Raw genomic sequence first — 17581 nt, forward strand, 5'->3', positions numbered from 1 at the left:
CAGCACTGTCTGCCTGGCATGCTCTCAAAGTCTGCAGGCAGAGAGCCAGGAGACTCTGGTCTCTCAATTTTTATGAGAAATTTTGGAATACATATCATAAAATAAACATACCAACACAAGCCATTTTTGACAGCCCTAATAAGCGTGAGCATTTGTTACCTACAAAGTTAATGGAGAAGATGCTTGCGCCTCGAAACATATCAAATAAACATGGTTTGTATACTTTGCTAATCCTCTAAGCTACGAAGGCCAACAATTATTCTAAAAAAAAGGGGATTAAATATTTAACAGAGGGCAGCAGAAGCATTCAATTATAAAACCAGAAGCGCACATCTTCTTACGAAACCCGAAAAGAAGCAACTGTTTTAGGATGGACATATCACTCACCATGGTCATGCCCACGACCAGCGGGGTGATGAAGTAGATGGGTGGCTGGGTGTGACCCTGCCGAAGCTCATGAAATGTGTAAAAGAGATCGGTCCAACACAAAATCCACAACAACAAGCCAAACACCTGAAGGCAGACACAAAGGGAGGAGAAAAGATTAAAAACGGAAAGTACAGACTGTAAAAGGGAAGGTGTGGAGATGATCAACTAGCCAGTGATCTATCTAAAACATTATGGAGGAGGCAGGGAGGAATTAGTAATTACTAGTTGCATTTAAAGTCAAATCTGACTATAAAGCCAATCGGTGTGCGTTTGTATCCTTCACATATCTTAAAAACACTTCATCCAACCTGCTTCACAAGATACAGGTGGATCGCTGACAACTCAAGATACGTGTAGTGTCTAAGTTGGTGCAATACAGACACGCTCAACATAGACACAATTTAAATATACATGCAAACAGCGATCTCTTCAGCAGTGGGGTTAGGGTCAGGGCTCATTGACTTTATGCGGTGTTAAAATAACACAGGATCATCTCACCGTTTTAAATCTGTTCATGATGGACATCATGATGTAGCCTCTGTGGTTCCTCTTTAGACAGAAGAGGTAGATGGGGAAGACGGCCCACAGGTAGACGCACGGCAGCCATGACAGGACAGAGAGCTGGAAACACTCCGGCAGGTCGGGCCGATCTGTGTGGAGCGTCTGGTTGGCTTCCTGCGGAAACACACAACATGGGGAGCAGCACATTAGCTTACATGCCATCTAAACCGTTCCACTGACCAGCAGACGTCATGACTCAGACTTGCACTTTAAACATTGCATCAGCGCTCCTCTCCATTTCCTCAGACCGGATGTTTTCCTTGAGGAGAAATTTGTAAACACTTTGACACTATTTACTCTTTAGCAATGGAGGGAACTGGATTTCCATAATGGAAAGTGCAGCAAGTCAAACGCTCGTCCGACATTTTCAGGTTGTTTCTTTTTGAGGGGAGGCTGCAGCAGTGGGTGAAGGAAATACCAAATATCTAACGTAAGATTCCTCCCTAGATAAGCGGGGTGACTAGAGGCAAAGGAATGAGAATGTGTTACTTATTGGAGTGAACACAGAGCTTCAAAACTGTGATACTATGTTCTCTTCCTGAATGAATCAGACCAGAAACGCATTGCAGCTGTTAGTCAGGTGTATTGCACTTAAATCAATCTAGGTCCCTTCTGCTGCTTGTAAATAGAAACAAAAGCATGCAAGGTGCAGAAAACAGTCTTGGGCTTTTTCACCAAGGTTAAGAAACTTGGGTAAGACAACCTGTGGTAAACAACTTGTGTTCAACTTTTCCAAGACATTGTACGAAAACAGTGTGATTCATTTATTCTGCTGCAGCGGGACAATAACCGAGTGATCCAGAGGACATCCGGAGGAGGAAGGTAAAGTAAACATGCATCTCAGTGACACGGCGGTTCCCGTGCTCTCCTGGACAAACGCTGATGTGGGCCCACCCACAGATAGAACTAAGATAAACACAGCTGCTAGATGCACCGCCACACCCACCTGCATGAATCATGCGCTAAGTGTGAAAGTGTTGCGGCGGTAAGGGGGTGACGGGTAATTGCTCATTGCTGGTGTGTGTGTGTGTGTGTGTGTGTGTGTGTGTGTGTTTGTGTGGGGGGTAAACAAACACTATGACTTGTAAATGCATTCTTTTCCGTTTTTAGTAAGTGCTGCTTATGCTTCCACATGGTCCATCTAACTGCGCCACACAAACTAGTTCCTATGGAGAGAATGGGTGAGTTGTTAAATATTAACAGAGTAATTGCCAGGTGTAACCGTTGCATAGCCAACAGATCTGGTACACATATTAGTCTAGCATCACTTGATAAAATGCTGTTTGTTTAGAAGGTAAACTGAAGAGATTTTAAAATCACATTGCACAAACATAGCACACATCTCACACTATATGAAATATGCAAACAGCTTTTGAGGCGATTCTGAACACGCTCATTTCTTAATTTGTCAGAGACACAACCCCTCTTGAATCACCAGGTAAAAAGACGGCTTTGTAGTCAGTGAGCTTTGGAGGTATGTGAGAGACAATAGGTCAAGGAGCCTTGATGGTGCCGATGTTGAGGTAAAAAATGAAGAAATGTAAAATCAGGTGCTTATTTAAGATGAGTAGTAGTCTGACAAGAATAATACAAATAAAAAAACAATCTTACATTTTTCAAATGTAAGATTTTTGTCCTTACTCAAAATTGTTGTGTTTTATTGGGTTTCTTGTGCTCTGGGATACTTCATTTTCACACGCAGGGTTGCAGGAGGGCCTGGCAGAGGGTCATCTGCTAATTAGCGGCACTGGAAACGCATGGGCCTCGTGTGCAAGTGCATGCTCTTAAAAGGCCCTCTAGTCTGCGACACCTATTTGGCTTTGTATTCAAGATTATGGTTAGTCTCTCCACTGTACAACACCCACGTACACACTTTCCACTCATGCGCTCACATCCACTCCTGAATGTACTGACTCCACACTACACAGTTAGCCTTTAATAAAAACCCTTTTTGTAAACTACTCGCTTGTGTGTATCCCCTTTTTTTTTGTTATAACCATGTGGCCAGGTTCGTGACAAACTGCTGTATATTTGTTGGAAGTAACGCGGTGTTTCATTGCAAATGTGCTTAACAAAATATATGTCCTCCAGTTTTGTATTTTTTTTTGTCTTCCCTCTTTCCCTCATGTCAGCCTGAGCAGTAGCCGACAGCCCTTTATTCGTGTTTGCAAATGTTCATAAGCAAACATTCACTGAAGCGGAAAGTAGAACCTGAAAAGGCTGGTTTGTGTCTTCAGATGTATAGGCGGGACTATTTATTTGCATACAACATAACCCTAATTCGACGGTGGATGAGAAGGAAGCGCTGGCGTTGGCAGCTTGTGTCACATTTGTCACCGTGGGGGGAAAAGGTCTGTGATAGTGCTGACAGTCGATTCGTGCCGAAGCAGCAGCCGCCTGGAGCTTAGCTCCTTCAGCGTGGCTTGCTAGCGCTGCCTCTCCCACCTTATACTACATAGCCCACATTTTGAATGCCCCAGATTATATTAGTAACACCTAAGAGGACTCACACCATTTAAGTATTGTTCGACAAATGTCCTTTTTTTGTGAGGCAAATGTCCAGGACTTCTTCAAAACTATCTCGGTTTGATTATTTTTCTCCGGGCCTGAAAATTGCTTTTGTATTCTATGACTTTTTTAGGTCTTTCATCATTGTACGTGAACCCTGTACCAAACACATCCCTATCTAAGCCCGCAGAGAAAAGTAAACGTCAAATTTAAAAGCATTCAGATATCTCCACCCTGCACAATGGGGAAAAAGGCACCAAGCAAATAACATTTTAATAACTGGCTGCACCAGTCAAGGAGATTTTTCTTTTCTTTGTTATCTGGGTGACAAAGGGCACTTGAATGTAAACAAGATGTGGTTTAATTAGTTTCTGCCATGGCTCGCCTTTCAAATGGAGCATTCATGTGAGAGAATACGTTGCAATGGGGGAACTTTTCAAACATGTGCCAGCGGATATTCTGAATGTAAAAATGGGAGATTGTTTCCATGGATGAAGGGAGAAAATAAAGGCTGTTATTTGAGAGGTCATTTTAAAAGAGTGTGATCCCTCTCTTTAAAATAAATAAATACAAATTAATTCACCTGATACAGAGTCTGTTTTCTAAAAGTTAACAATCACTTTCAATTCACGCAATTATTGAGCTATTAAGCTATTAAAATGAACTACCAGCAGTTTTACAAAAGGCCTCGATGTTACCAACATTCACAAGCAAAATGAACTTTCACTGACGATAATCATGAAAACGAAAAGAAAAGCTGCTCTTAACACACCCCCAAAATGCATAATGGCTGCCCTTCATTCCATTTCACAGACTTTTAGGCGGTTATCGCTACACTTGAAACCTGAAACGTCAACAAAAGGTGAGATTTTTTTTTAAAAAAAGAAAAAAATGGGTGAGGCGCTTTGCTGTTACAGCCAGCGGGCTGTGACGGGAAGATTACTTCAGTCGGCCGGGTTGAGACCCGACATTAAAAAGATCAAATCCTCTGCATGATGAAACAGAGACCGCTAACCTTGTGAGTTTCATCACACGTGGGACTGTTGCATAGCACCTAGCTTGTATCAAAGGTCCCAGGGCCCTGGGGATATCACGAACGCCTGACTTCATAAACACACATGAACAGAATCAATGTGAACCGGGTCAGGCTTTGGGATCGGGTGACATGCGATCAGCAGCCGTTGTTAGATTCACATCAATCAATCCAGAAGAATACTTCTGTGTCTGTATGTTTATAGGGATATTTATCGTTGTGTGGATTGAAATGTGTCTCATATTATTTCTACCACTCACCCATTAACCAGATCACGGGCAAGTTGGATGCACGGCACACACGCACACACTTTCTACTGCTTGACCTCAGTCTCTCACTTTCGTACTCTTCAGTCTAAACCTCAGTTTGCTTTTTTCCTCTTTGTTTTTTTATCCCTCTATATAATTTATTTACCTGTCTGCACTTGTTATGTAGTCACTTTTCTACACGATAAAAAATTAGAAAAATCTAATCGATAACATAGAAATACTTTTTTTCTGTATTATCAAATATGCATGATTTTAAAAACTAGCTCAGGAGGCATGAAGTGACTCCCTCTGAACAAAGAATAAATGCTGTAGCTGCTTCACAGTAAAAGCATTCCTGAGGCTGAGTGATGAAAAGCTTTTAATGTAAAGAAGCAGAAAGTTTACATTAGCAGTATCACGTCACGGCCACGTAGGAAGCAGGCCGACAGTGAGCCTTGGGACCCAGCCAACCCAATACTCGTGTCACAAGTAAGCACAGCAAGACTTTGACAGACTTCTCTTTCTGTGGAGTCGCCTGCCTGAACAAAGTCATTGTAATGCCAGCCATCGGATGAGGAGCGTCACAGTTTGAGCCCCTTTTCAAAAACCGGACCTGATTTTGGAAAATATTTGGTTCCTCGCTGCGAGTTGGATGAGAAGATTGATAAATCTCTCAGATCTGTACGGTAAAGCCAAGCTAATCACTAGCAGCCAGTAAGCTTCTTAGCTTAGAATAAAAACTGGAAACAGGTAGCCTGGTTGTTGTTTTTGTATGCATTAAAACATATTTTGTATGATAACTTGTGTGCTTTATGAGCTGGTAGGATTTTGTTACCTTTTCCTTCCGATGCTGAAAAAATTAACGTAATAGGCAGAAATCTCTTCCGTCTGTTTTCTCTCTTTGTTTTGTGATCAAATATATTTCCTTATCAGGCCAGGCCCCTGATAAACTATTGTAAAGCTAATGCTTGATGAAGACAAAGCCTGGCTCACGTGATCCATCACAAAAGGGAGAGAAAACTAAATGAAAGATTTCTGTCCCTTGCATTTTAAAATTAAGCAGCAATAGTGCATTCGGCCGGACACAAACTAGCCGGAGACGCCAGATTTAGCCCGAGCTAATTAACAGGACATTTAAGATGGGGAGACACACTGGCGAGACATTAATAACGTATCATTATGGCGCTTTGGGGATACGTCTGTTAGCCAGAGCAGTTCTTCACAACAGAACCATCCGTGAGCAGTACCGAATCAAATATAATAATACACATCATTTATGTAGCACTTTTCATTCAAAAGATGTAGCTCAACGGCTTTACAAAAGAGTACATTTGAATGTGGGCAAATACACATATAAAAGACAGTAGATGCCAAAAAAATTAAGTGAAATATAAAAGTAAAAAAATAAGACAAGAACAATAAAACATTTGAGAATGATTTGCCTGCTTCCCTATTGTCCACATATTGTTTGTTTGTTTTTTAGTTTTTATATACCTTTATTTTCCAAGATGTGAGGCACCATTGTGACATAACTAAGGTAAATAGGAAATAAATAAAAGTAAAGGCATTGTACAAGAGGACAAGTAATAAAGGCTTTCTTTTTTATTAAACCCTAAAAGAAAATAGTTAGTTGCAGCCGCAGTAGTCTCATATTTAAAGCAGTGATATCAAATTACTCATCCAACGCTTGGCAAAAAAAAATCCCAAAATGTTGATATTATTATTTCTTTTGTATCAGTGTGGTCACATCCCCTGCTACGACGCTGCACACTTAGTGCAAGCTTAACTAAGTAAGTGGAAAAGAGGAATTACATTTGTAAATTACTGCAAGTATCATTTTGTGGATTTAGTGGAACGTTTTAATCCCGTGAAATGACACCCCTCTGGTGTTGGCACTGACCCTTCGCCGGGCCCCGCCCCTGACTGCTACTATGTCAAGCTGTCAGAGCTAACTGCACTCTCTAAAGAAAACACATTTTAATCTTTTGTGAGAACACGATCGCAAAGAGAAGCAGACCGAAGGCTCCACATTGAGCATTTGAAGGGTATGTCAAGGATGTTAAACATGGCGATCGAATCCTCTGCTCGCAAAGTAAGGAGCAACAGTCCCGCCTTGAAAAGGGTTGAGTGAAAGGGGACTTTCACCAGATCTACAGAACTAGCCTGAAAATGAAGAAAATGTATTTGTCTGTACCCACTTCTGCAAGGCAATCAAAATCAGTTACAGTCAACTAGCACACATCTAAAGTAGTGCAGGTGGAGTGGGGCTGAAAATAAATTGCTGCCGGCTGTCCGTCTGTTCCCTGTTACTCTGGAAAGCCGATGACAGTAAAGGCTGCAGGACAGAAATCGCTGCTGTTCGCCGACATGGAAACGTGAGCAATGTTATTTATTTGTAGTGTTTGTGTTCTTCCCTGTCTACTGTACAACACCTAATTCTTCAAATGCAGATTATTGAATAGACATTCCTTCCTGCTTCAGAGGGAATTTGCTGTCGTACTTGAAAGAGAAAAGCAATAAAACTGTTGCAGGACACAGGAAGGGACTCAGGCGGGAAGGATAATAAATCACAGATTAGCCTGCAGTCGGACATGGATGACATAAAAAAGTTTGTTTGAGAAGCCTTATTCTACAAATTTAAAATATGTTTTTGAAAAGCAGATTGCCACTTGACCATCATGTAGTTCACATACACAAGCACCTTTCTATTTCAGGCAACATTTAGTCATACGGCTGAGGGATCCCTTCAACATTCTCAATTCCTGTTTTTCTTTTTGCTGGGAGAGCATTTTTTGAGCTGTGGGAAGTAGACACTACATTTAAGAACTTCCTGTGAGAATATAAAACTTTACAAGAATTTTGGATCTTGCGTTCTCGCTAGATTTGGCAACTTTTAAGCAACAAATTTAGCAACTTTTTGGATTGACCTAATTACATTATCACTTCGCAATTAATGTATTTACAATGTTGCCAGACTAGACTGGCAAGAAGCGGTCCATTCACAGCCTCAAACACGCTCGCCAGGCAAAAGCAAGCGTGGCAAATGTATAATTAAAATAAAAAAGATAGCATTACACTAAACATTGTCAATCTTAATCTTACTTCTGAGAAGAAGAGAGGCAGATTTTGTGGAATATAAAGTAACCTTTTGAACGTTTACCAGATAACAGCCAGCTGTTATATTTTAAAATTGAACCAAGGTTGATTCTGCACATGATATTTAGGAAAGGTGGGCAATTGACTCTTGGTAAAGCCTCTAGCAGACAGAGCCCACACTGTCACTAACTGCACTAAATACACCATCATTTCTTGGGAAAAAAACGAAAAAGCGAAGAAGCAGACAGAAGCGTCTACAATACGCGCTTGAAGGATATATGCAGCCGACAGATCCCTGTGTAAAAGTAAACCATCGGGGCCAGTACTAGACTACAATTGGCCAGTTCAGGAGCGGACGGGTCAATAGAGTGGACTGAGGTTGTATTGGCGAAACATTTCATATTTTAAAAAGGGGTCATTGTACCAACCAATTGGACAGATCAGAGACAAAAGAGTCATTACCAATACATATTACTTTGCCTGCAGTCAAATTGTTTATTCACAGTGCGGTGGATAAACCTCAAAATACGCACTTTAACTCCTGGGAAGCGTTAAACTTTCCCACCAAACGCCCCCTCCCCCATTGTCATCGGGACTCGAACTTCTTCAATAGCAACCTTCCTCTTTTTCACTTTCCACTCAGCCTCAGCCTACAGCAGCAAAACCTGAAAAGCCGTCCTGACTTTTGCAACACCTTACAGCATCAACACATCGGCAACCTGAGCTGCCGCTGACGGATTGAATTGCCGGTATTAACTGATGATGACGAATGGGTTTGGGGTCGGCCCGTTTCACATCGGTGCCGCGCTTCCTTGTGAATACACTCCTCATAGCTTTTGTAATTCGAGCACAGTCGATTAATGCCTTTGTTTTCTTCAAATGAATGGGTGAGTTCACAGAAACTTAGCGCAATAGTTTGAACCTGCCAGTGTGTTTGAACCACGAGGGCTTTGGAGTTCTTTTCTCCTTTTAGCTGAATTACTTATTGGGATGATTGCTGAACAGGACCTGAGAATACCAGCACAGAAGGACGACTAACTAGAAATGCTGAGAGTTATAACATTGTTACAAACTGTTTGCAAACGTCATGCGCCGGCACAGCTCACGCAACATGAAAATCACTTCGAGTCACATGTCAGTCACACGCCAGCCACAGAATCCAGTGATGACACGCTCCAACATTTGCATGCAATGCACGCCACGATATACTGTTGTGGCTCTAATGAGTGATACATTAACCATTAACCACCCTGTACAAGTGCATCAGCGATGCCGATGCAAACTATCTCTGCACCAAATGATTAAAAAAAAAAAAAACGCTGTAAACCTTATATTTTGGGATTTTAGAAACCAAACAATGAATTGATTCATCCTGAACATAATCAGATTTAGCAATATTGTTTGAAGTCTTAATCTGGTAGCATATAAAACATTATTTCAAATTCAATTGGAACATATTTTAATTTCGTTGAAAAGGAATTAACGTTTTGATTTATAGTTGCACAAAAAAAAAGAAGAAATTACAAACTGATACCACCGCATAATATTTAACACACTGCATGTTTCTCTTCATCACACAGCCCTCAAGTGGAAAACAGTGCTGCACACAGACTTTCTCATATTAATTAAATGACTTTAAAGTTCTTGTCTGGCAAGAGTGGTCTCAACTTTGCTGTGCTTTTGAGATCAAATCTAAGAGATCTTGGCCTTGTGAAGGTGTCACATGAAAGTTACAAGCTAACCGTGTTAGCAGACTTCCAAAGCCCCCTTTTTTGAGAATATTGTGTCCAGGCTATCACTTGAAAGCTTGTTAACAAATCTTCCCTTCAAAGCAAGGAGCGATTGGAGCGCTGACTTTACAAACATAAGTCTTGTTTGAGCTTTTATCAAGTGGAGATAAAAGGTGCGGGTTGTATCCAACATATTTAGCAAACAATGAGATTGCAAATTGAGTCCTTGATCTTAAGCCTTAGTGTTGAAGCGGGCTTGCAGCAAACACGCATTTTTGAGTGCATGGGGGATTGCAACCGCCTACACTTTGTTTGAAGTGGAAGTAAACAGCAGCAACTAGTTTAGATCCTCTTAGATGACCTCAACTACAAGCCGGACCTTGGTGTGATATCGAGCAAGTGGAAAATCAGGTGCACATTCTTAACCCCTTTTGGAAACATAAAAGAGCCTCAAAGCTTCCGGGTTCTGCTTCTTTGTAGACACCAGGCGGTTTGATGAGATTTGCATTGAGAAAACAGCGTAGTAGTGGCCCCTCACTCAGCTTAGGGCTCCAACAAGAGCAACGGTTTGTGTTGTTGTACTGATAAGCCCAGAAACCTAACCTCCAAAAAGAAAAAAAAACTGTTAAGAGCAATATGGCATAAAGCAAGGACGCACCACGGGTTTACTGTGAAGCAGCTGCAGGGATGTGACACAGCCGACAACCAAAATGTAGCGCTGACTGAGGGTGTGGGATTGTTTTTTGTTTTTTTGTTGATGCATCAGGCAAATAATGTCGTAAATGTTACATGTTCATGTCTAACGTTAAATTTCAAACTTCTAGACTTCTACACCACCCACAATATCACACCCAGCCCTCAAGAGAGGAACACTGGTTTACCATGCCAACAGGTCTATAAACAGACTTTCCCATAAACACACTGGCACAAGCGTCAAATTCAAAGAATCCTTGTTGACGTCTCGAGGCAGAAAACTGCCGCAGATCTGCCTCAGACGTGGATGAAAATCAGTGATCGGATTTGTGACTGTGGAGAAAACGCAATTGCAAGTTTGACACATTTGTACATTTTATGTTTTTAAAGACACAGTGCGTAATCCCAGTTACACTGAACATCATCATCCAGGTCTCTGAGGAAAAGTAACTAACATAATATTCCCTTTGGGATTTAACCGGCCTGTGTGAGGTACTACCTCATCCAATTACCCTCCTGCATTTCTCATATCTTAATACTCAAAGTACTTACTGACAGGGTGTGGTGACTAGTGCTATTTATCTGATATTGGTAATTGTGTCTATAATAATATCTGTCAATGATATATTTTATGGTATCACCTGTACAGAAATATGCCTAATGAGACTGCAGTTGTCTTATCATATCGGTGTGTAATCCTACTCATACTTTGTGGTGTTATCTCTGCTGTTCTATCACGGTATTATTCCTAGAGACAGTGCTACTGTATACTGACTGTGAGATAAAGTTCACAGTCCTTGTCGCCTACAAGGTGTACACTAAATAGTTCAGTTCAACAGTTCGTCCTTAAGCACAGTGTCCGGCCTCTCTATACAGCAAACCACACGTAATTCGGCATTAATTGGGAGCTTGTTAACACACTAAACGCTGTTAAGTAGGTTATTTACACTCAGCCATGACCGTTGCTGTATTTCTACATTGCGAACCGGAAAAGAAAAGAAAGGCATGGCATTGCTCAACCTTGCCAGGTAGTAGTACACACTCACACATACACACGGCCAATGGAGTTACAGTATCTTGTAACACACACCCACACACACACACACACACACACAGCCGTGTCGTGGAAAACCCAGGAGAGCGAAGAGCAGCGAGTGGCGCAAAACGTACTGACCCAGAAAGGGAGGTCTGGTCCGCACAGCCGCTCCATCTCTCTCTCTCTCTGGCGGGCGGGAGACCGGGCACAACCGACTGAGAGCTCTTTAACCCCGCAGCTCTTTTTCTCTCGCGCCGACCAGCTTCCCCTGTTTCCTTCGCGTGGGGGGGGAACAGAAAGAAGAAGAAGGAGAAGAAAAAAAAAGAAAAGAAAAAGAAAGCCGCTCGCTGACTGTCACATGCCAGACAGACCGGGTCCGTGTTGCGGAGGCGCTCCGGTTTCCGTGGACAGTGAGAGACGCTCCTTCCGTCCTGCTGAGAGACGGAAAAGAAAAGTCGACTCGGAGCGAAGAAGGAGTTGAACGTGAGGTTGTGTTGATGGCAGGGTGTCAGCTTGCGAGGCCCCGCCCACTCTCTCGCGCTCTCTCTCTCTCTCTCGCGCGCGCTCTCGCTCGCTCGCTCTCTCTTACGCACGCACGCAACACGACACACATGACTCAACAACTTGAAATCTGTCTTCTTCTATTCATTTTTTTTTTTTTTTTTGCTGAGTCACGTCGACACGGTTTTATAAGCGCGGAAAGCAGTTTCCAGGCAGGTCGCGGGGGTCTCGGTCCCGAGGGAGGTTTCCATTGAGGACCAGGCCGGCAGGATGCAGAGGGGTCGGGGTGAAGCGGGTTAAATAAATGTAGACGAGGCTCGACGGTATTTCAAGTCGTCTATGTGTGTGAAAGTTGACAGCAGCAGGTCCTCGGCCCCACCCATTCAGTGTCTGCCAGTCAGCACAGCTCGATATCTCACAGACATTTTGGTGTTTGAAGCCTTTATTTTCTGTATTATAATTTTTTACGGTATAGGGGTGACACTGCAGGTCAATACAACTTTAACTTATAGATAGCAATACATCTTCCCCGGTTGATTAATTAAGTTAATTAAGACAATTGTTTTTTCAATGACACTTTTTCTTTATTTTTTTTTCCTATCTACAAGCACATTATGTATAGTCTTTTTAAATCTCATCTAAATTAGCATCCATCTCCAGAACTGAAACAAAGCCAGGTTCAAAGTTAATTTCATAGGTTGTTACAGAGGGAAATAGGATGTTGTAATCATAAATCAGCACTTACAGCCATTTCATAATAATAGTAAATCCATTTTTCAATGTATTAGGAATACATTGTTGTATACGTCAGGCTACAGATTATATAATAACAAACCCCTTTTGTGAAATCCTTTAGTATTTAGACAGGAATGAAACTAGAAAATGTGGTGTTTGTAAGTGCCACTGAAGTGGAGATCTTGGAGAAAAATAAATGCCTTTTAAGGGTATGTATTGTAAATAGCATTCATTTTGAAGACACCATCTGGTGAATGGGGTACAGCAAATAACAAATAGATATCGCTGTGAAACATTTACCTTTTCCTGGGTTTTCTGAAATTTTATGTTTAAATATGTGAAGGAGGCGTTATCCAATGCCGACTCCCTTTCCCCTGTCACCCTGTGACTCCCCTGTTGACGCCGCGGAGGGCCTCCTGCCACCCTAAGGGGCCTCGAGTGCACACTCCCTTCAACAGCAGATGTTCTCGCCGAGGCCACTGAAGAAGTTCAAGCTGCCAAAGTCAAAACAGTGGTGCACTTCTATACGTCACCATTATCGACTCCATTCTCACTTATCTACGGTACGGTACGGCAGCGTGTATCATTCACTTTGCGGATCGGGCGATTGGCCCCGATCTACCAGTCCCCTTCAGGACCTGTATACGCCTTCAGGACCCTGAGGCGAGCAGGAAAGATCTGGGCTGCACATTCCTGCACAAAACATTTAAAATCTTCATTTTTTTTAAACTGGTATTGTGTCTTCTTCATTTTATTTATTTATTTGGTCAGTTATTTGTATTTTTTTGTGCCTCTCGAGCATTGTGTATTTTGTTATGTTTATTGTTATGATTCTGAAAGTCAGTGGTTCAGGACTTTTAACGGCCTGAGGAAGAAACTCCTCCTCCGCTCAGTTTTTGGCCCTAACCAAGTATTCATTAGACAAAACCAAATATTTAGTATTTGGGTGTTGGGACTACGACACACAGTAAGATCGGTCTGTTCGGCCTAATTGTCTTTGCGTGAATGAGTACAGAAACGTGTTAACTGCAGGAAGGTGCCAGGTTTATACTCAAGTCAAAGATATCAAGGAATAGCCATTACAACCTGTATGCTAATCCATTATTACAACAACGCTACAACTACTACAACATCTTTAAAACTTTAGGCATCATTTTAGCAAAACTTAAATGACCCCATGAGAATGTAAGAAATCATACTCAAAGCTAAACCGGAAAGAAAAGTATTATCAGTAAGAGAACTGTGTTTCCAGAAAGCATCTTGTAAATACTCACGGCATGTGGTTTGTCGCCTATTAGAAGAAAACAGATGCATGTCTCTGTTCGCTTGCCCCTGTGGCCACCGGCTCCTCCTAATGTGTCGGGGAGGGGGAAATGCATCCACAGGGATCAATCACTAAAGACGCATTAGGCCGTTGATTCACAGACGTTTTCTCACCTGTTTTCCCTGAGATGACCGTGACCTTGGGATCAGGGAGGGATTTCCCATATTTGATGTTGTAAGTGAGAAACAGCCGACAGCCAAACGCCGACCGAGCTGTACACGCTCGAGCACTGAATGTACCCTGAACATATCTGAGGCGAGACATAGATGCAATGCAGTGGTACAATGCCAAGTCACATCACAATATGATTCATTCTTCCCTTGTGAGTGACCCCCCCACCCCCCTCAAAATGTTTTATTTAAATCCCTTAAGTTTGACATTTTCTAAAATCCATTTGACAGAAGTCGTACTGAGAGCCATACCCAGTCCTTCTGAGTCAGTGTGTGCTGGACTTGCGATCCCTTTTGAACCGCGAGGTTACATCCGCCTGAGATAAGGAGTTCTCAGTAATCTTTTGAGTTGCAGCGGTGGTTTATGAGATTTATCTGTTAAGAAAAAAAAAACATCAGAGTAAAGTGTAATACACAAGGGCCTGTTCTGAAGTCAATTCAGGTCAAAGGATATAGGAAAGACAGAGTGCATTGCTTTTTATTCAGTTTGAGATGCAGAATAGCTCCACGTTGGTGGAGAGAGGGAACGTTATGTTCAGGAGACACATCCTCGCATTCAAGCGGCTTCGACTTCAAGTTATATTGGAGTGGAACTCCGTGTCTGTGATGCCGTGAGGCTTTGTTAAGTCCTGCTGCAGGTGTCACTCCTCGTCCAACGGGGGAATCTGATTACCGGACGTTAAGTCCCTCTGCCCTCGATGTTCCAAGAAGAGCAGCCAGGTGCTCCAGTGATTAGTTAGATCTCCTTTTCTGATGCGGCGCAGGTAAACTAAGGGGACCTGTCCGGGGAGGGAGGGGGCAGCTCACCTGCGAGGGGAAACCCTGTGTTATATTTACCCCTGCGGGAGCTGTCTCAGGTCCCCGGGTATTAGTCGTGTCAGGTTATGCAAGAAGGTCTCAAGCATTCTCTCCGTGCATGCCAAGAGAGATTCCCCTCCAGCTGATGTTTGATCTGTACAAGTGACCTTTTAAGCGAAGTCAGGGTAAAACAAAAAATGATGTTTTAAAGTTGGACATACATGTCCGTACAGCTTTAGGAAGTCTTGACAATGACTTCATGGAAAAAACACTGCAAAGTATGCATTTTTTTGTATTCCCTGTTTGAATTCTCTGCTGGAGAGCCTGGTCTCGGCCCACGTCCAGCCGCAGGTGAAATCATCACTGGACCCTCTGCAATTTGCTTGCAGCCTCATGTGGGAGTGGACGACGACATCATCTACCTGCTGCAACGACCTCAGTCGCACCTGGATGTAACCGATGTCTCTGTGAGAGTCTTTTTTTTTTACTTGTCCATCATCTCCTGGATCACTGACTGCCTCACAGGCAGACCACAGTGTGTCAGAATGGTCCGTGTGCTGTCTAAAATGTCAGTGATGTTGGAGCCCCACAGGGAACTGTTCTGTCCCCCTTCCTGTTCACCCTGTCACCACTGACTTCCATTACAACACAGGGTCGTGCCATCTGCAGAAGCTCTCTGATGACTCTGCTATGTTCGGGTGTCTTAGGGATGGATGAGGAGGAGTACACGGCAGAAGTGGATGACATCACCTGCTTCTGAACGTGGCCAAGATCAGAGAGATGGTGGTGGACTTCAGGAGGAAGATGACGGCTCCTAGACCTCTGAGTGTCCTGGGACTGGACGTGGACATGGTGGAGGAGTACAGGTACCTGAGTGTCTCCTCTAACCGCCGACTGAACTAGAAGGCCAACACCAACGCTGTGTGCAAGAAGGGGATGAGTCGACTCTTTTTCTTTCAATCTTTCAATGTATGCAGCAAGATGCTAGAGGTGTTCCACCAGTCGGTTGTGGCTCAGTGCTCTATACGTCTCCATAGTCTGCTGGGGGAGCAGCATTGGAGCCGGTGACACCAACAGACTCAATAAACTGGTGAAGGCCAGCTCCATCATCGGCTGCAAACAGAAGTATCCGGAACAGGTGGTGAAGAAGAGGAAACTGAATAAATGATTGTCCTACCCACTGCAATATTGACTATAATAAATCCCCTCTGGCCAGATCCTTCCTCAATTGAATCATCAATAACCCTCCGCTTTCACTGTACTTCTAATTCACTGTATATACTTGCATATACCTTTTTATTTAATGTTCTTAAATTATTATGTTCTGCTCTGCAATTGTATTGTATTTGTATGTTCACTAACGTGCTTGCTGCTGCTACAAACAAATTCCCCCCTGAATGAAAAAAGTATCCATCCATCCATCCATCCATCCATCCATCCATCCATCCATCCATCCATGTCCTCGCCTCCTGTAACTGAGCAGCGGGTCGAGGTCCAGCTGTTTGCAGGGCTGAGCTCACCATCTAGTGGTCGACTGGTGGCACATGTAGACGTGGCTGCAGGATCAGGACTGTGTTGATGTTGACATTGTGAACTTAAATTATATTCTGTATCAGTGCATCAGTAATCCTGCTGGATGTGTCCTACAGGATCAAATCAGATTGTCAGTAGTACTTGAATCGTTTACTTAAATTGAGTATACAGTGGCAATACTATACTGAAATTAAAAGTCCTAGGGCAAACTTGAACTTAAAGGAGCGATACATCAACGTTGTACATCGAGTTCTCATGTGTGTACTTGACTCAGCCAGTAAAAGACACTGTGTTGTGTCTCCTGTGGCTCTGGAGGAAGCTCGCTGAAGGGAATGAATAACTCCTGCTGATGTCAGGTTTTACTAGTGTTGTTTTTATTTATGTTATTTGCTATGGGCTGAGTGATACTTCATTCTGATTGGCTGCAGGGGGTCCATTAATTCCCAATAAAGGACACCTATAGTGACAGCCTTGTTTTAAATGAATGTGTTGGTTACATTAAATAAATAAATGACTTATTCAATGAAGAATACAAATAATTAGATTATTTCATTTACAAAAGGGCTGGATAGCTATACAGCTTGTTTAAGATAGACATAGCTCAGGCTGGTATTCACATACAGAGACTGTGTCTGCAGTGTTTCACCGTAATCAATAAATAGGCTTTTATAACGGTTTTTTTTTTACTCCTTAAAGTAGTTTTTAAGCTGTTTAATTACATATATTTGGGACTTGAGGCTTGGCAGGGGCACGTGCATATCTGTTCTACATTTTTGATGAGGTTGTGGGCGAGCGTTGCAGCTGCAAGTAATATGGCCAGAAGCTACAAGTCATTAAAAAAACTATTAATATTTGAACTCACACTGAGGAAAGACATGTGATAACATAAATGAGACTCATCGTAAAACAGCAAGCTCGTTACTTTTAGGATATACGTTCAGATCTGTGCGCAGCCAGAAGATGGAGTCATGAAGCAGCAGCGTTTGGTCCTTTGGTTCATTGGGTTCATGAGAGGAGCGCGCGCTTGGCATCGCCGAGCATTTGCGCTGTCGACGCACATCTGGAGAGCGGGTTACATCTGTCTGAACCCAAACTGCCTCCTCCATCCGCGCGCGGAGTAAATAATAATACTACTAATAATAACAACAGCATGAGGTGTGCAGATTCCCCCCGCTCTCTCCCGGCG

General features: G+C 42.7%; 1 protein-coding gene across 9 annotated transcripts in view; it reads right to left on the reverse strand.

Annotated features, from left to right (window-relative positions):
* The window catches only part of abcc3 (ATP-binding cassette, sub-family C (CFTR/MRP), member 3), a 40689-nt gene extending 28867 nt beyond the window's left edge, over window positions 1–11822 (reverse strand). For all 9 annotated transcript variants that reach the window (XR_011077872.1, XR_011077871.1, XR_011077873.1 and 6 more), the window contains exons 1-3: window positions 11473–11822; window positions 928–1104; window positions 388–513 (exon numbers count right to left, since the gene is read on the reverse strand). Coding sequence is in view for 6 of the 9 variants with exons in the window: in XM_068583984.1 (XP_068440085.1) it covers window positions 388–513; window positions 928–1104; window positions 11473–11508 (339 nt within the window). In the remaining 3 variants the exon portion in view is untranslated. The remainder of the gene's footprint in view (window positions 1–387; window positions 514–927; window positions 1105–11472) is intronic.
* Between the last annotated feature and the right edge of the window lie 5759 nt (window positions 11823–17581).

Source organism: Clinocottus analis, unplaced genomic scaffold (genome assembly GCF_023055335.1).
Source record: "Clinocottus analis isolate CAN_PGR_092001 unplaced genomic scaffold, fCliAna1.0.p SCAF_19, whole genome shotgun sequence".
NCBI classification, from domain to species: Eukaryota; Metazoa; Chordata; class Actinopteri; order Perciformes; family Cottidae; genus Clinocottus; species Clinocottus analis.